Source organism: Leptonotus elevatus, chromosome 11 (genome assembly GCF_054856555.1).
Source record: "Leptonotus elevatus isolate MCC_2025b chromosome 11, RoL_Lele_1.0, whole genome shotgun sequence".
Lineage (NCBI taxonomy): Eukaryota > Metazoa > Chordata > Actinopteri > Syngnathiformes > Syngnathidae > Leptonotus > Leptonotus elevatus.
The window spans coordinates 6,043,692-6,064,273 of record NC_141249.1 but is presented as its reverse complement, the minus strand read 5'-3'; the positions used below and the strand labels follow the sequence as shown (position 1 = coordinate 6,064,273).

At 38.0% G+C, this 20,582-nt stretch overlaps 1 protein-coding gene across 1 annotated transcript; it reads left to right on the top strand.

The window, feature by feature from the left end:
- Nucleotides 1–30: 30 nt before the first annotated feature.
- On the top strand, nt 31–14,260 carry LOC147165617 (uncharacterized). The gene is made up of 10 exons (XM_086089983.1): nt 31–107; nt 878–2,402; nt 3,153–3,261; nt 3,333–3,480; nt 6,277–6,324; nt 6,444–6,521; nt 6,657–6,794; nt 7,164–7,247; nt 8,813–8,863; nt 12,826–14,260. The coding sequence occupies exons 2-10, from the start codon at nt 1,115–1,117 to the stop codon at nt 12,934–12,936; spliced, it is 2,055 nt and encodes a 684-aa protein (XP_085946109.1). The 5' UTR covers nt 31–107; nt 878–1,114; the 3' UTR covers nt 12,937–14,260.
- The last annotated feature ends 6,322 nt before the right edge of the window (nt 14,261–20,582 follow it).

The following is a 20,582-nucleotide window of genomic DNA, read 5'->3' as shown; positions in this document are numbered from 1 at the left end:
AAGAACCGAAGCTTACTGACATAGTGACGTCATCAACGTGCGCCGCCAGCTTGATGCTTCTATCTTCACGTTATGTGAGACAAAAGTCTTACCACCCAAACGACGAGGTAATGTATACGAATGCTTCCTGTATGCCTTTTCTAAGCCTTTCATCGTATGCACAGTAAGAATGTAGAGTTCATACTCCAAACTTCCGCTTTGTCCTCCGACGCCTTGTCTGTGTTTTGGCTGACGCTAGCTAACGCTTTTAGCTTCAGGATGGCGACTAACTTTAAAAGTCCACACAATAACTAATTAGCGCTTGCATGCAGAGGTTTGAATCCTATAAGATATATAGATAGATATAGATTATCCGAATTTACGTGGTCTTTTTAGTTTGGCTAAAGTCCTTCATTATTTACAAGTAGTTTTACATTAGCAGAAGCAATGACGGGATTTTAAACTATTCGCAAATAACCAAATTAAAATTACCTCTCTTAAATGATGACACTGGTTTTTGAGTCGTTTTAAAGAGCTATTTTTTTCTGTTAAAGTAGGTGTGTTTTATTACCTTTTAATTTTGAATCCAGCTCTCACGTTCACCAAATGGAAAATGTGTCACATTCACAAAGTACAACACTTTGCATAAATTAATGCAAATAACCTGATTGGATTTAGTTCATTGTTATCAGTGGTCATTTCATTTTGCTGCATAACCACAGAAGAGTTTTTTTTAAGTCCTTTTTAAAAACAAATTTTTTATATCACTGGTTATTCAATTTATATGACACAGATAATAGTACTTAAATACTAGAGTACTCAAATGTATTGGAAGTTTCTGATTTCTTATTTGTATTTCTGTTATTCACAATTGGAACTTTTGTTTTTTTCTCATTAGGAGTCTATGGTGGCTGGTGAGCCACACTCAATACCACCAAGTTCTGTACTGCTATCACCAGTAACATTGACTGGGAAAAGCCAGAGCACAACTACTCTTCTTGATTTGAGGCCAGTTTAAAAGAGAAGTAACAGAATTAAGAACATACCCCACCACATGGATAAAAAGAGCAATAGGGGAGAGGGGATCAGTGTTTGAAGTTTCTGGGATGGGGTTAAATTACAAAAGGTGTACGTCATGGTTCACAGCAACTCTGCTTCCCCAATGAAAACATCTCTTACACCTAATATAACAGAGGCAGCAGCTCCAGAGCAAGCAGCACCTCAACCAGTGCTGCCTCTTACAGATACTTCTGACAAGGACCCATCTCATATCCCAGCTAAACCCCTTGACTCAGATCTGACCCCCATTTTAGATGTCTCCCAGCACACGAGTCAGAAGCTTGAAGAAGCTGGGTCATCAGTTATAACTCCTAATAGAACCCATCAAATTAACTCGAGTCCTGCATCTGACTGGTCCTCTATACAATCAACAACAATCAATGGCCGCACATCAAGTAGAAAGAGGACTCCCAAGACCTGTGACTGTTGCGGCCCCAACAAAAGGTCACAGGATGGCAAAACTTCAGGCAGAGGGAGAGGGAAGGGGAGGGGACGAGGCAGAGGAAGGGGTACCGGAAGGAGCATCCATGACACCTCAGAACGGGAAAGTGGGGACAAGCTCATAACAATTACTGACTTTGACCTGACAGAGGATGTGGTAGCGGAAGCTGAGGATGGAAATTACATGTGTGAGGGTATGAAAATATCAAATACTCAGTCAGGGTCAACCGCTCCTTCACGGGTCTGTATCTCTCTACTGGATGGGGATGCCTTGGACAATGGCCAGATGACCTTCCCAAATGTATTAGCGCGGGAAACCATCATTGAAATTAAACAAGGTGTTGAAAATGAAACTATTGTCAATTCTAAAAATGTCCATCAGGGGTGTGTGAACTGTACTTCGGATACATCACAGATTGGAAATGGAGATTCCGTAAATTTGCCTGATACAGAACCCCAAGGGGAGACACCTGAGGACAAAAGTAGCATTAACGAACCAGGAAATGGAACATTTTGCTCATCAGGGGGGTCAGCTTCTCCTTCAAAGCCAGGAAGTCCTCAGAACCACGACTCGGAGATGCAAGTAGTACTGGTTCCTGACAGAACAGACTCGTCGTCTCTTTGCCTCTCACCTACTGTGTCCAATGGAAACGTCACATCAGCCACAGACAACAATCCCAAATCCACACCCATGGAAACGGACTGTGCAAATCAAACAATTTCTTCTTCACATTATCCTATTATAATATGTAGCGTGCAACATAGCTGCGCACTAATAGACCACCATTTGTACTGTCAGCCCGGAACTTGGGAGAAAACGGAAAATCCTATTAAGAATCCGTCAGAAGAAACAAATGTACAAGAGATGGATGGAGACGCACAAAGTGATGATATCCATGAGAAACTTATTCATCTGGTCCATGGTAAGATTGGTGTTTTGGAATTTACGCAATAGTTCTTACATTTAGGTGTACATCATCAAGGTATGTTCAATACCACTTTTTGTTCAGACAGTACTCAATTCTTGAGTTGTCACCGATACCAAATAGCGATACCACTAATACTTTTAATACATAAAATTTCGACAAAAAAAAAACATGACATAATTTTAAAGAAGGATTTTTACTTAAAATTACATGACATTAATGTCAATTTTCTATTCTAACTTCTGCTTCTGGCCGCTGTCCAGAGTACCAATACAGTGAAATTTGTCCGTGTCCATCTTATAAAGCCAATAATATTAACCACAGTGATAATCCTAAAATATGTACTTTAAACCACCAGAAATAATTAAGTGTAATTTACCTTTTTAATATAGTTTTGGGAGTTTTATGTTAAAAAACATGCAAACCAAAGTACTGTGATCGGGGGAAAAAAGTGATATTTTGCTTATTTATGATCCCCAATTCTGTTGGGCATTTTTTGCCATGCCTGATAAAAGTAGTCCGTTTTTAATTGTTTTTTTCTTTTCTTTTCTTTTAGCAGTGTGGTGTTTTCACAATAAGCCTAAAAAATATAACAGTAACCGTAGTGTAAGGTACATAATGATTGCTGTATTATAAAAGCACACATGTATTTGACTAGTAAGCATTAATTTGAATCTATTTTATCTGCTCTTTTTAGGGCAAAGAATGGAAACCTCTAATACTGTGACAATGCTGTTTCAATTTTAGACTTTTTGGAGAGCTTCTACATAAAATATGGCAGTTTCATTCCCCTCAGTGAGTCCGATGTCTTGGAACACCTGAAGACAAACGGCAGCTGTGACGACTTCAGCAACTCGTTAGTGCGCATGCACACAATTGTTTAACGCAACCCTGTGCTATGCTCACATATCAATATTTTTGTTTCAGGGGACTAAACATCCAACGGGAGATGACGCGGTATAAGGCAGCACTAGCCTCTGCACCGGTTGCTGGCTTCATGGTCATCTATAACAAACATACGTTGAGTCTGGAAGATCTTGGCACGCTGGAGGATCAGAACTGGATAAATGATCAGGTAAGGGAATTTGGGGGGAAATATTTGATTCATCAATGCATTGCAAACTGTATGTTCCCCTGGCAATTCACTATCGATTCAGTAAAACCTCCGAATTGTGAATCATTTACCTCGGATTTGATGGCTGAGGAATTAATGGATGACAGAATGTTGGCTAAACTTGCTTATGTAGTGTTAGTGTTGTGAGCACATCACGGGTCCATTGCATGCTGTCACTGTTCTTGGTTCACATTTTCGCTTGACTACATGAGTGCATGGCACATGAGAGATTTTGTCGGTATAGCCCATCTGACTTGTGAATGATGTCCTGGGCCCGGTTGTTCAATTCTCTGTTATTTTAACCATTGTTTAATCCCTAACCGCCGGTTAAATCCTTAACCCACCGTTAACGAATTGACCATTAAATATGCGTTGTTCAAAACATTGTTAGTCACACTGTTAGTTAACGTCACAGTTAAAGTTAACCAGCACTGGTTAGCACAGATATATCCCACAATTCCTCTTTTTGTTTACTTCCGGGTCGGCGAAAGGAATGGATACTATCCAAACGACCAACCAAGCAAACGTTATTCAATCAATGATTGAAGCAAGTTTTTGTGAAACAATTTATTATTATTTTTTACTTTATTATAAGTTTTTTTTTTATACGGTGTGTATTTTCAGTGAAGATTTTGTGTAGTATTTTTGCCAATATTTTTGTAGCATAGAATATTGCATGTTTTTGTTTGATTTTGTTTCTCATATTTTTGTTAGTTTTTTTGTCTAACCTAATTATATTTTTGACTGATATGTATTTTTTGTGTAATATTTTTGAGAGAATTGCTTTTATTTGTCTTGTTTTTTATTTACATACTTCTAATATGTGTGTATTTTTTATCTAATACTTGTAATGATTACTAATATTTGCAATTACTGTTTTTAATTAAAAAGTATTATTATAATATTAAATTTAAATACATTTAACGTAAACAATTAGCCGTTATTCACAGTGTTGTTGTCTGTTTGATTATTGACGTGAAAGAAAACAAGAAACATTACAGGTAACCTCCCCTTGCAATCACCTCCCACTAAATGTTGGGCAAGCTCCCTCTCTGTACATTTTTAGAACTTATCTTAAAAAACAAATGTTTATTCTTTCTCTTTTGACTCAGCATGAGACTTGGCATTGTATTACTGCTAAGCGGTAGCGTGCGCATAACTCTTCATCAAAATAATCACCAATGTCAAAACCAAGCCCTCGATAGACTCCCTTTTCTTTTCTTTTTTCTTTTTTTTAAAGAGCTCAGTATTGTTCATTCGGTAATGTCATCATCATTGCTCTTCTTTATTTTTTATTTTTTTGTATGTGCGTCCGTGCGTGTGTGATAGACTCTTTTTCTTGCGCTCAACGGGCATCATGAAGGCAGCATTAGCCACAAACACAGGAGGTAACCATACTGTTAAAAAGTTAGCGGCGGCCCCTAGGTGTGTTAACTTTAACAGCAAGTTAACAGCCGGTTAAAGTTAACAGAGTTTTGAACAACAAGATAACAGTGCCGTTAAATCTACTTAACCAGTGGTTAAAGACATAACCGAGTTTTGAACAACCGGGCCCTGGTCGTACAGTTGGTAGGTTCAGGTTGGTTTGTGTTATTCTAAGTTATCCTGTATTTTGTTGGATTGTTTTTGTATTAATGATGTCTGCAATTATGGTGTTAAATTACGAGTGCTGTCAAAGTTAATGCGTTGACTAATTAATTAATCACAAAAAATTATCACATTAACGCATATTAATTGCACTATTAATTTTGAGCACAGATGATCGTTTAGCTCACAGCGGATGGTTACTTTAATGGTAGCACAGGTTGTGTTTGAGCAATAAACATAACTACATGCATTAAATTAAAGTATTTAATAAATGTTTGCGTTTGACATTCAGAATATTTGTTCATGTCAGAATATTGGGGTAAAAATGTTTTTCATTTTGAATTATGCATGTAATTAACTGATTAGAAAAAGAGGATGATGAGCGTGTGCAGTGGATATAATTTTCTTAAAACGTCCTCATAACATTAAATGTTGAAAGAAAATGACACATAACAGGTGCTCTTTAAATTTCGCAAGCAAAAATGTTGATTAAAAAAGCATTTTTAATTTAGTGATTAATCCAAATTCTAAGATGTGATTAATCGGATTTAAAAAATGTAATTGTTTGACAGCTCTATAGTTTAAAAAGTGAGTTTTGTTGTCAAAGTGAATGTGCGAAGATAACTTTTACAACCTGTGCCACCAGCCACCTATCAAAATTCCATTTCTTATTTCTATTAGTTTAACAGAAATAACACATGGTGCCAAGTGGTAAAAAAAATTCTAATTTGAAATGTAAAATCGTGTAATGTGGTGGTCTCTTGATGAAAATGTGGCAGTGTGTGTCGATCTGACAAATCGCCTTTGTTAATTAGTAGACACCTGTCATCACAGTGTTTTTTTGTTGTTGTTGAAAATTGGAGTAAACTTAATATAACTTTAAAGTTTCTATATATTTTAAAATGTATTCTTTTTAAGCTAACGTTTACTGTATAAATATTTAATTGTTAAAGAGTAGGACATATTTGTGCGTAAGTCTAGAGTCTCTAAATTGCTCCGGAGTATAAATCGCAGGAAAATCCTTACCTATGAAAAAAAGTGTGACTTGTAGTCCAGAAAATCTGCGAGTTATCACAATGAATACCGGAGAATCGATTTTTTTGTTTTTTTGTACTATGTCGAGACAGGTAGAATATTTTACACTGCTTCTTTTTATTTCACCTTTTTCAGATTATCAACACTTATGGAGACCTCATTATGGAAGCAACCCAGCACAATGTAAGTGATATTTCTAAATATTAAGTCAGAGTTTATTAGAATCAGAAATGTACTTTCATGATCAATTTAGAAATGGGGATACTTTGTTCCGTTCAGTGGTTTCACCTTTCTCCCTCTAGGTTCATTTTTTCAATAGTTTCTTCCACAAGCAGTTGGATGCCAAGGGGTATGAAGGAGTAAAGAGATGGACCAAAAAGGTAGGGACACTGGTGATTTAGATAGATTGATCAATTTAGACAATAATAGTGCAGGTCAGATCGTACATTACCTCCATGTTCTGCTTCCCAAAGTTTAGTACAACATTATCAATATTTTGGATTTTTTTTTTTCAGGTGGATTTATTCTCCAAGTGGCTACTGCTCATTCCCATCCACCTGGAAATCCACTGGTCTCTCGTCACTGTAACCATGGCAACGAAGACCATCAATTACTTTGACAGCCAAGGCATTGTCTTCCGACACACTGCAGATGTGAGTGATATCTTTTCATGCGGAACACGACTAATGACATCAGATAATCGGTCATCTTTTATACAGGCAGATGGATGATGTATCTGAAATGACACCAATTCAAAATCCAACTCTTGTCACTGTGAACATGAACATTTTTCGCCAGTCCGTTTGGAGCTAGGCATCACTGGCATGCGATATATACTCGCTCGTGAGCTGGTGTTTATTCAACAATATAAAGTCGATAGATGACCGTATCAATTCTTTGCATTTGTTATTACTTTAATGTGTTTGTTGTTACTGCTGTAGACGTTTTTATTCCCTGAACTCAGAACATTTTTGCCTTGAGTATCCCCTTAAGAAAATGTTGTTTGTGTGATCTTTTATTAGAACATAATGAAGTACCTTCAGTCTGAAGCTCAGGAGAAGAAAAAGACTAATTTCCTGAAAGGTTGGAAGATTGCAATCATCAAGGTAACCATTAAATGAATATTACGTTGTGTATCCCTATCAGAAAACACACCAACCGACATCAACATTTGATGTCAAAATAGTCGTTGCGATACAGCATGTGGTCGTATTATGCTACTAGCATGTGGAAATATTTTACCAAAAATGAAAATGGTTGGACACCCATTCATTTAAGACAAAAAAGCCTCCTGATAATTACAACAACTACATTCAGCTGTGAGTTGTAGTTATGAATGTATTTTTGTTTCTATGCTGGTCCATCAAAATATGTCCTTACGTGAAACTGGTCCGTGGTACAAAAAGGGTTGAACCACCACTGTTATATGCTGAAAAAATATGTTCTCATTAAGTAATCAACTTGGACTTGACTTTCATCTCATTAGTCGACTACTACAAAACAATCCATAGTTGTTCAACTCCTAATTTGGAGCTCAGTCTTTTTGTATGTAAAATTTTCACTGTACTCGTGATTACAACCAGATCTCATCACTATCTACCGGTATCTCGGTTTTGACAGGTTTATTACTTTTTGTGTGAAAATGTTGACGAAACTGTCATATAGGCTATAACTGTAAACGTCATAACATTTGGGAGTTTTTTATGCTTTTTTTTTTTTTTTAAACCATTGTTTTTGGGTGGAATCATTACATCCCATAACATTGGATGCTCTTGATGTGTGCTTTGGCTTATTGTCCTCTTAACATTAAATTTTGACCCAAAAGGGAGTTTCAGCCTTCTAACATTTAACTCAGCTGATTTAGAGGTAGTCCTGCTGCTTCATTATTACATCCATTTATGATGAGCACCAATAACACTGGCAGGACAGACAAAAAGCATGATGCTGCCACCATCATCCATATAGTATTCTTAGTTTTGGAAGCCTTTTTGATGCTTCACTGGCAATGATTTGAATCATTATAGGGTGGACCTGACTCAAAAAGCATACCCCAATTCGGCAGCCACTATGTGTGAGTGTCTTTAGACACCCATGGCTGTGGATGGGTAAATTAAATCCAATCCAGTCCAAATGAATTATTTTATTTTTATTTTTGATGATGCACAGTTTAATCATTCAAACACAGAAATAGAACAGTTCAAATGATACATTAAAAACACAAATTCATATGGCATTTATGTTGATTGTATATAGACACAGGACCATAGCTGTATCGGCTTTCACACTTGGTAGACCAACTGTACCCTACATGGGCTTTTAAAATAGTGATGGGAAAATGAAGTTTTATGAAACACTTGAGATATTTTTCTTTAACTACTCTAGATGGTGCACTTGGTTTAAATGTAAAGGCTAGTGCAAATTTTCACTGTATCTTTAAAACAAGAATGCCATCTAGAGGAGTAAAAATACAAAGCAAAAAAAACAAGTGCTTCATGAAGCTTCATTTGTCCATCACTACACTTGCGTAAAGAAATGTGTAAGAAAATGTTGAGATTCTAGTTTCTTCTTGACTCATGATGAACAAACATTTTAGCTGCATGTACTGGAATGCCATTGAAATAAATGCATATTAATATTGCTTTGTATTAATTTGGACTTGTTGACTCCTCAGGGTATTCCTCAACAGAAAAATGACAGTGACTGTGGCGTTTTTGTCCTTGAGGTGAGACATTACTGTGTGAAGGCTGTGGCTATTTTCTATCTAAATTTATTTCAATTTATTCCTCCCACTTTTTTGGCATCAAACTACTTCCACATAATTGATCAGATTCTCATCATTCCAATTTCAACATATTTCAAATATTCATGCCATTCTAGGGTCAATTTTTAAAATTCCTAATATTCACGCCTTACCCACAATTCCCGATTTTGTACCTTATTTTTCCCCATTCATTCTACATTTCACATTTACATCATTTCAAAGTGACATTCAAAATATTTAACTCATTCATTTCACTTTAGGGATGATTATTAGTCCATTCCCTACTTGATTCTTCAAACTTTACTCCATTTCCCATCTTATTCTTCAAACCTTACCCCATTTTCTAATGGATTCTTCATCACTTACTCCATTCATATAATTCATCCGATTTTCGTGATTCCAATTTTAATCTATTCCAAATATTCACGACATGATTGGATCCATTTATTTTATTCCAAGTATTCACACCTTACCCACAATTTCCAATTTTGTACCCTACTATTCCCCATTCTCTTCCAATGGCAGATTCAACATAACACATTTACATAATTTCAAAGTGACATTTTAAAACTTTTAACTCATTCCTTTCACTTTAGGGATGATTATTAGTCCATTCCCTACTTGATTCTTCAAACCTTACTCACTTTCCTACCTGATTTTTCAAACCTTACTCCATTTTCTAATTGATTCTTCATCACTTACTCCATAGGTGTCAAACTCCAGTCCTCGAGGGCTGGAGTCCTGCAGGTTTTGGAGGTTTCCCTCTTCCAACACAAGCTGATTCCAATCAGCAGGATCGTTATCAGGCTTATGCAGAGCTTGCTGATGAGCTGATCATATATCAGCCGTGTTGGAGAAGGGAAACATCCAAAACCTACAGGCCCTCGAGGACCGGAGTTTGACACCTATGACTTACTCCATTCACATAATACATCCGATTTTCGAGATTCCAATTTCAAAATATTCCAAATATTCATGCCACGCGCACCTCCATTTTTTTCCATTCCCCAAATTCACACCTTCACACACGTTATTTCTATCTTTAAACTTATTTAAATTTATTCTTCCCACTTTTTTGACATCAAACTACTTCCACATTTTCATCCGATTCTCATCATTCCAATTTTAATATACTCCAAATATTCATGCCATTCTAGGGTCCATTTTTCTTATTCCAAATATTCACGCCTTACCGAACAACTCCCTATTTTGTACCCTACTATTCCACATTCCTAATGGCAGATTCAACATTACAGATTTACATAATTTCAAAGTGACATACAAAACATTCATTTCACTTTAGGGATGATTACACCTTACTTCATACCCTACTTGATTCTTAACACCTTACCCTTTTCTGTTTTTCCTCTAAAATTTCTACATTTATTCACCGATTCAAACCCTTCCAACTTTCAACTGTTCAGCTTTTACCTGACGATTGCACTTACCACACACGCAACATTTCCCACCCCCCGGGGTGGTGCAGTTATCTTGGCCAATTGATTAGGTATGCCCGGAATTCTCGCCCACCTGGCCCCCTGGGGTGGCAACCATCTTGGCCAAATGATTAGGTATGCCTGGGATTCACACAAGGAAATGCCCCGACCCGAACAGGAAGTGACCCGGAAGTGACCTGATTTCAACAGGAAGTGACCTGATTTCAACAGGAAGGGACCGGGAAGCATTGATCTGAATATATGACTGTATAGGCGATAGGCTAAGACTTTCCTAGATCCTATTCATTTATAGTATCGAAATTGGAGAACATTTGAAACCATACTTAATAGAAACAGCATGATTTATGATGTTTTAAATTTGTTAAACATAAACAAGAGGACTTCAGACATTTTACAACTTACCTTAAATACATGTATAAATTACATGCCTAATGATGTTTACAGGAGGAAACTTATATATATATTTTGTATATGTATATTTTTATTATTAAAGAATTATAACTGTAATTCAACAAAGGATGCCTCTGCCAAATATAATATTGGGATCTAAGGAACTGAGCGATAAAAGAAAAGGGGGCCTTCAGAGCAGCACATACCGTCCTCTTAGCCTGGAAATCCAGACTGACTCGCGGCTTTGCCGGAGAGTGAGTCTGGTCAGCCGCCCTATCAGTCGCATTTCTGAGGCGGGGCAAACCTGAGCTAACAGACAGTAGAATGAACCAATGAGTGGAGAGCGGACGTGACGTCAGAAAAGCAACTCGATGGAAGTCTCTTTTTTTTTTTGCGGAGTATATCCAACATGGCTACTATAGCCGAAGAGAGACAGTAGTGAATTACTTGTCATTGTTGCGGGAAAAACTTGGAAGATTCATTAGTAAGTTCGCCGCTGTTGAAACGACGTCACGCAAATACCCGAATTTGATTGGTCGGCCTGTTTTCGGCCAGTGCCGAATCGCTGTATATGGACGCCTGTCCAGACCCACTTTCTTTTTCAAGAAAACCACATCCACTTTCTTTTTTAAGAAAGTGTGTGTGGCTTGCCAGGCTACCATCCACTTTTTATTTATTTATTTATTTTTTACTCATTAAAAAATAAACACCACACCCTGCCGCCCGACCCTATGTTAGCTGTATATGACTAATCTGTTCGTATACCATATAGTTTATACAGTAGTCTGCTCGCAAGATGGCCGCCCTGTGACTTCAACGGCTTGGCGTGTGTGGGCTATCGGCTATCCAGTCATATATTCAGATCAGTGCCGGGAAGTGACCTGATTTCAACAGGAAGTGACCTGATTTCAACAGGAAGTGACCCGGAATTGGCCAAATGTCAACATGAAGTGACCTGATTTCAACAGGAAGTGACCTAGAAGTGACCTGATTTCAACAGGAAGTGACCCAGAAATGGCCTGATTTCAACAGGAAGTGACCTGGAAGTGGCCTGATTTCAACAGGAAGTGACCTGATTTCAACAGGAAGTGACCCGGAATTGGCCAAATGTCAACATGAAGTGACCTGATTTCAACAGGAAGTGACCTAGAAGTGACCTGATTTCAACAGGAAGTGACCCAGAAATGGCCTGATTTCAACTGGAAGTGACCTGGAAGTGGCCTGATTTCAACAGGAAGTGACCTGATTTCAACAGGAAGTGACCCGGAATTGGCCAAATGTCAACATGAAGTGACCTGATTTCAACAGGAAGTGACCTAGAAGTGACCTGATTTCAACAGGAAGTGACCCAGAAATGGCCTGATTTCAACAGGAAGTTACCTGGAAGTGCCCTAATTTTAACAGGAAATTACCCTTACTCCATCGCTTACTCAATTCCACCCTCACTGCATTGTTTATTCCATTCCTCACTCCTTACTCAATTGCTACTCGATTCTACGCTCCTTACTCCATTGTTCAGCTCTTTCCAGGTCTTTGTGCAGCATAACATGCAATTCAATATAATTCCAAATCACTCAACAATTTTCATTCAGCCTTACTGCCTTCACACGCAGTTTCTACAGAAATTGCATATTCTAGTTTTTTTATTACCGTTTCATTTAAAGGGGAAGTCAACCCCCATTTTTTTAACAATAATATGTTCTATGCAGCCCCACTGGTCTAAATATGGTATGGTAAATATTGCGTTAGTGGAATATGAGTTAAACAGCAAAGTCCAGCCGTTTTTATCCATCGCAGGGGGCAGCCTCATATTCCACAAATGTAATACTAATCAGAATATCATGTTTAGACTACCGAGATCACATAACGCATATTATTGTCAAAAAATGTTTAAGGTTGACTTCCACTACTTGTGCTTTCTCCTGTGCGTGTTGCATTATCTTTCACTGCCTCATGTCTTCTGCACTGGCAGTATGACAAAGTAGGTATTTGTGTCAGGTGTCTTAAATGTTAGACATCCTAACTCGGGTTCGCATGTCATTTGAATATATCTCCTTGTTTTTGTGCATCTGCCAGTACTGCCGCTGTCTCTCGGTGAAGAAACCTCTGCTGTTCAGTCAGGACGACATGCCTCGCATTCGCAAACGAATCTATAAAGAGCTGTGCGACAGACACCTCAACTCTTAAATGACGGAACTACGGCCACCTCAGATCACATACTGCTCGCCTATTTTCATGCAGAGCTCTGCCTCGTTTGTTGGATGGATCTTATTTGACTGAGCATCTGTTACGTAAACAACTGTTTTCCAATAAGCAGCAGATTTCTCCGCACGACTTGGAAAGAACTACTGACGTGGCCTCCTACTGATGCTGGACCCTGATGTTTCATGTTGCCTTTCCTTTTTGCATTTAGGATGGTCAGTTGATATGAACTGGCCACTCTTGAGGACAAACAGGATCTCTTCCTTGGACACCTGCAGGCACTCGACCTGCTTGGACCAAAAGGAGTGGCCATTTTAAACATAATGACGTTTTAAAGTGTGCGTGTTTTATGCAGGACTTTCACAGCAGCACCTCATACGTTTGTGTTATATAACATGTAAAACAAGAAAGGAAGTGTGATTCAGTGGACCAACTCTTCGCCTAAAACTTGAAGATGGAAGTTGGTTTCTTTTTCTTAGACTGCTAATATTTGCACGGATATTGAAGCTTATACTTTTGAGTTTAGAATAACAAGCGAATGTACTGCCCGTGTATCCTTCCTTTTTTTCCTGCAGGGTTGTGACTTAGTATCATACAAGATCATAGCTCATTTTGGCTGTGGCTCATAGTTGACTTTGTTTTGAGTATCAGGTCTTTGTCCTGTGACACCAAATAATTTCTTCTTACAATTCAGCTTTTTTTTCCATCTTATTTTATTGATGTTAGTATTTACCAGATTGTTATGCTATACTAGCTAAACCCTGATTTGCAAAACGTTCACGTGTGTCCATTCATTTGAATTAATATATACTTTCTCATTGTTAGATGTGTAGATAAAGCTGCTGAAGGCCACAGTTGTAGGTGTTAGCCTTGAAGTTCAACCTTCAGGTGTTTGTGTAGACGCATTCATGCAGGTTTATAAATACTTCCTCCGTTACCTGCCATTGAGAAACAATTGGACCTCGCTTACCGTATTCGTTTCCATCTTGCATTTGCTGTCGTGTCCACTTGTGTGGATTTACAGACTTTAGTACTTTAACTACTGTAAATGCTTGCTTTGGTGAAACATCACAGGGGAATCTTTGCTGTTTTTTTATTTTATTTTATATTTTAAATCCCAAGACTGCTGCCAATGTGATGCTTTTTCTCTTTGTATCGCTCTTGTAAGTCTTTGATAAGGTAACATTGACACAACAACATGCAGTGGCTGGATTGATTGTTTAACCTGTACTTGAACTCACAACCAGTTTTTTTTTCCGTCTTATTTTTTTTATCAGATGAAAATCTCAAGATAAATATTCAACCGTTAGATGGTGAATTGGTTTTATTTTAACCAAATGTCTTATCTTAGCAGTCATTTGACCTTAAAAGACAAATGTGTTTATTGTTGTCATAGCTACAGAGGGTCCTGCATTTTATGACAAGCAATTAATTGATTACAGTAAATGTGTGAAAAACACTTCTAGGTTTACGGTGTTAACAGAGCGTGCCCTTGTGCTGCGTGACAACACATTCTTACGCCCCTGTGCCGTTAATAACCTCAAGACTAGAACCGATGACCTGTATGTGTATGATGACCGAGACAAGCGCCGCCACCGACAACCCTTAGAATATTTACATATATTTACATTGTCCCAGATTTTCTTTTACGCTCTTATGGACAATTCAAAACATCCGTGCATTTCTGATATTTCCGAAATATTACGCCCCTTACACAGTAATAAACAGATGGCGTATTGTATGCTTTTGCCTTTGACTAGCATAGAAAGCTCTCAGAAAATCATTCCCAAAAGTAGTTGTGTGGTTGAATATTCAACCATAACATGATGGAAACTAAATTATTATTCCTTGTTTTTACTATGGACCCTAAACATCAGACAAAATGTATAAAAGCGATGAAAGAGTCGAACTGGATGGTTCGAAATGGGGTTTAACCAAAACCAGTGCTTTGTAGTGAGCACTTCCTTAGTGGTAAGAATCATTTTTGAGTGATAAAATATATTGCTTTGTTTTCTACATATTTTAGGTGTTAACCAGCTTGCTTCATTATCTATACAAAATAAATATGGAGTAAAATGCAAAATGCAGTAAAGCCCCCTCCGCATTGCTCTCCTGGGACTGATGTTTATGATTCCCTTCTTTTTTTTTTTGCAATAGGAGGGAAAACAAGGGTTCACTAAATAAAAATAGGCGAACCATCACTGTAATCATGCAATTCGGTGAAATTATTGATGCAAATGTCCTACTCTTTGTATAGAATATTAAAAGTGACTGGCTGGCCAGGCTAACTCATCCTGAGATCAAACCATGCACCACAGCTCCGTGCTAGCTAATGTGCTATATGATAGTCTTTTAACATGTTTTAGCTTGTTGCCCTTTTAAATTTTCTATGGAACAGTTTTTACATTATTAAGGACTTATGTATGATTCTTTCATTTTTAATATTGTACAAATGCCTTTTGACCGCCATTTTGACTTGTGCCGTAAGCTTGTAATTGTCCATACCAGACGTGTAGTCCTCCATGACGTTGCTTTCTATCTTTATGTTAAGTCATACAAAAGTGTTTAGATAAATTATACAGATTAAGTTATATATCGTCGTAAGTGAATGAAACTATTATGAGGATAAATGGATGATGAATGGATGAATTGTTACAAACAAAAGAAACAGAAACCTGAATTTGAATTTGAATGGCCGGAATGCATCCACAGTATTGAAAGTATTGAATCATTACATGATTTATTTATTTTTTAATTAAACAGGGTTATGCAAGCTTTTCAGATATTAGGCCTACACGCTTAACGGTGGCCATGCAGCCGCATTAATTTGTTTGTAATGCTCAAACCAGGTTTCACCATTGCCGTTAAATTTCACCAGGGCTGCATTTCTCAGCATACTGCAGTACTAAAACTGACCGTGAGAGGTGGCTCTTTATCAGGATTTATCATTAGCTCTGGGAGGTTGTTTTTCCTAAAGCAAGTCATTCAGAGTCACTTCATTATGTTGGCTCTCGGTCTCTGACTGCTGAACAAAAGTGGTATGCTGTCAGTGCTACATTTTTTTTTTTAAAGAACATCAGTAGTTTTAAGCTTTTAGCATCAACATCAGCAGATTAACTTCAATAGTATGGGCTTCCAGATGTGGGCTTTCATGTCCTTGGACTGCTTATTTTTCCATAGTCTTTGAACACAACTAAAATATGTAGTGCAAAAGGTCAGGGAACTAAAAATGTTGTATTACAAGTTTAAGAAGTACGAGTCACAGCGATATCCAAAGATTTTCTACGTCAGAAAAATTTGACAAAGGCAACCAATGTTAGACAACTTTTATTCGCCACACCTCTATTATTGAAGAACACCATTATGCGGTAAGAAATTAACAAAAATATACAATTACATACTGTACAAAATGATGTGTGATTTCCACAAACATTTCTAACTAGCCAGGAACCACACTTGTTAGCTCTCAACATCAGATCAATTATAACAATACAGCTCAATAACAAAATACACATGAATAATGGTCACGTGTTTCACCTTCTGACCTGGAATTTAGGAGTCGATGAAGATCTTTCTTCGAACTGCTTGTAATGTTGTATACTCTCATTATGCTGTACAAGGGGTCACCAACCTTTTTGAAAAAGAGCTACAGGTCTTTCTTGGTTACCGATTTAATATGAAATACTACCAGTTTGATACACACTTTTGAAATAATGGATTTGCTCACATTACCTTTCTGTTATGAACTCATTCACTCCCAGTCATTTTCACTGAAGCAACATCCTTCGCTCCCGACTGATTTACTGGATTTTGACAGATTTTGCAAGGCCCAGGGAATATTGTGTTCTATTGCTATAAAACATGGAACCTACCAAAAGAAAAATTTGAATCTCTTTCATCAGGAAAAACATATTAGCAGCAATTAGCATTAGAACATAGTTAAGTTTCATCATTATTCTCAAATCTGTTTAAAACAGAAAATAACTTTTTGCAACATGGCCCTGGTTGATCTCTTAAAACTCTGCTGCCACCCGATGGCCTTTTTTGTAATAACTACCATTGCTTCAAGCGTTCACTTCAGTTCAGAGGCTGCATCAAAGCCTTCTGTATGCTCTAGCATAAAAAAAAACATGAAAAACATATAAATACGTTTAGATCTATAATTCACAAATTATATTGCATGGCTCTAGTCTCACCTTACAAGAGGCTAACATGTTTCACCGCCATCTTCCTGCTACGGATGCCCAAAGGACAACTTCGCGAACGTAGTGGTGCTTGCTTCAAGTGTCGGACACAATGGGTCGACCGCCGCTTACCTTCCACAGTTGGGGCCTGCAGGTGGTCTTCACTGAGGCCCGTGATTCGGGCTCCGGTCGCCTGTCACATTCTGCTTTGCTCTCGTAAACTTTAACTAGTTATTTTTTATTTTTTTTACTAGCTTCTCCCGCTAGCTGCTCTTGTTAGCCACTCCAGCCTATGGCTCTGACTAACTCCCGCTAGCCGCTCTTGTTAGCTGCTCTGGCTAAATCCAGCTTGCTCGGTCTTCCGGCGTTGCTTGCCATTACTTCATTACTACACCAGTACATTACTTCACACCTGCTGCCAAGTCGCCGTCGCTCGCAGAGATGCCTATTTTGCTCACGCAAAATAAGAATTGGTGGTAGGCTTGCGAAGTATGGTCTCTCTGCGCCACAATAGTGTGCGTGCTTCTAAATGTGTGCATTTCGGCTGCGTTCTATGCTATATCTATGCATCTAGTGGTCACTTATTCCACACTGTGCCTTTTATAAAGAGTGAGGAGGATAAGCAGTTCAGGTTTCCTCTCACATTGTAAAATTATGCATGGTAGGTTGAAGACTGTAAATTGTCCGTAGGTGTGAGTGTGAATGGTTTTGTCTATTTTATGCCTTGTGATTGGCTGGCAACCCTGCCTCTCGTCCTAAGACAGCTGGGATAGGCATTTTGTGGGAAGCCGCTTTGATTGGCCACGAGTCGGCTGCGTTCGCTCCCACAATTAACTGCGTTTTAAGCTAGACTTGTGCTGGGCACAAAAAATAGTGCCCATGGTGTAAAAGGTTGACTATGAATTCTTGATCCTTGGGGTATTTTCACGAAAGCATGTCATAGACTTGTTATTAATAAAAACATACCACCTGGGTACTGTTCTAAATTGGGATTAATGCATGATTTGAATTGAATTTGGTTAAATTATTGCATTTCCAGGCCTATTCAGTTAATATGCAAAAAGATTGCCCATGCTCCTAGAAAAATTGTGCAATCATGATAGCAATCTAGGTGCAGAACTGTATCTTTCAAAATTTTCTCAACAGCATTGGCTTTATTCATCAGGATCAAAGCAATTAAAATCAATGCTATCCAAATATAAACTCATCATCAGCGATTCATCCATTCAAGCAGTATCGTTCTTCTATTCAACTGAAATCATCAAGCAGGTCTCCCTGAATGTTGCAGAACTGTGTTTGCTCTTTCACATTGATGAGACTAAATGAGGTATTTGTATACAGAGCTGTGATTTATCTTTCCTCATAGAGTCACGTGACCCCAACTATTTTGGCATACTCGCTGGGATGTGTCAGCTGCCGGCCGCACATCCTCATCTGAGCTGACTGTTTTGCAACAGATGGACATCTTAATCTTCCTCATATCCCTCGCCGCAGCAACACTTCTGTCCTAATGATATGTCATCTCAGCTGTTTACAAGCAGTGCATAAGCAACACAAGCATTTATTTGACAATTATATTGCTGAGGATGAGGATATGTATGTAATCAAACAGAGTCCCTGGCGTCAATCTCATCAGATGTGATTGTTGATGCGACCCTACTTCCTTTTCTTCCCAATATAGCGCAATCAGTCAACACTCATCTCCCTCCTCATCACCATGGCAATAGCCTTTCCCCGAATCAAAACAAAGCAAAATCATTCCAGCCTGTTGGGATTACATTTAACAGGTAGCTTGTGCCTGTTGAAACAGATAAAAGTCACAGACGAGGTGCTTGATGCAACATTTGTTGCACCACCTTTTTGATAAATATTTTTTTTGTGCAACCACTAATTCAGAATTTTCCAAATCTTAATGAATCCTCCTGTTGTCTTTTATTTTTTATTTTCTTGAGAGCTCAGTATTATTCTTTCGGCAACCTTCCCGAGTCGACATATCATCATCGCTCTCTCTTTTGTGTGCGTATGTGTGTACATGCGTGCATGCGAGTTTGTGCTTTTTAAATCACCTGAAACCTGTTATAAATCCAAGGCCCTTCACCTTAACCGGATACTTTAGAGTCCCACCAGAGTCATGAAGTTGTCAGGAGGCCAGAGGAATGATCAAAGGAAGGAACGATGAAGCCAAGTGAAATCCAACACCAACCCGGCACCACCCTCCACCCACAAAGTTACAAATCCAGAATGTTTCAACAACCCCAGATAAATCTGAATTCCAACAGGATTAGGGAGATATCAAGCGACCAGAGGAAAGACTAAAGGAAGGAAGGAAGGAAGGAAAGAAGGAAGGAAGCAAGGAATAGAAAGCATTCAAGTCTGCGTGTCAATTCACACTAGCATCCATCACACTGTTCCCAGTCTACACTCCAGTAACCTCATTCGTCTCACATCCCTAAAGCCCGTACTTCCTTTGGCAACTCCTCTATTTAGTTTTCTGCTGCGGATGACTGGAACCATCTGCGGAGAACTTAATTTGTTTTTAGCCACTTACTCTCAATGTTCATCGCTGCACGTGTTATTGTATTTCTGATGTTTTATGTTTGACCTCATGCTACTTTTTAATAATTTTTGCTTTTTTAACCATTTTTATGCAGCTGTCTTTTATGCTCAATCTTGGCCAGGTCATCATTGTAAATGAGAAATAGTTCTCAACTGACTTACCTGGTTAATCAAGGTTTAATAAATAAATAAATTGTACAGGTTTTACCTGGGTTCTATTTCCTACAGACCTTTTTCAGATCTTCCCACAATAGAAAACTTTTTTTGTCTACTGTACATTAGAACATAGGAGGCCAAAGCTGCTTTCAGTTTATTAGATGTTTTGTAGGGTCAAAGGACACAACAGTTTGCCGAGAGAAATGTCTAAAACGCTTCCCTGCTATTCCTGTAGTATATAAAGATCTGTAAATGTAAGCACCACAATATACCGGGTAACACTAATTTAGAGTGGGAGAGAAAAAGACTAGAGACTTTCATTAGTGTTTAGGCCTTTCCACATTATTCTTCACTTTATGGATTTATGCAGCCCAGTAAACTATTTTATGCAACATGGGAATCTATTCAGTTATGTAAAGTTGAAGCTGGCAGATTTAACTTGTAAATTATGCAAATTGGGTTATGAGCTGCAAGTACATAGCATGCTACGACTTGAGGCATGAGAGACAAACATGTATGTGTGTTCATTCCACTGATGGGAAATTACTAAAAAAAATTGAATTAGGCCACAAAAGTGACTACACTACAGTGTCGTGCATATAAAAAGTGATATAGCCTGTACAAGTTATGCAATAGGCTATGATTGAACAACATTAGATTATTTGTATTTACTTCTGCTCTGGGCATTTCAATAATGTGTAATTTCTGAGGGATTGTATTCTTATTACTGATTTG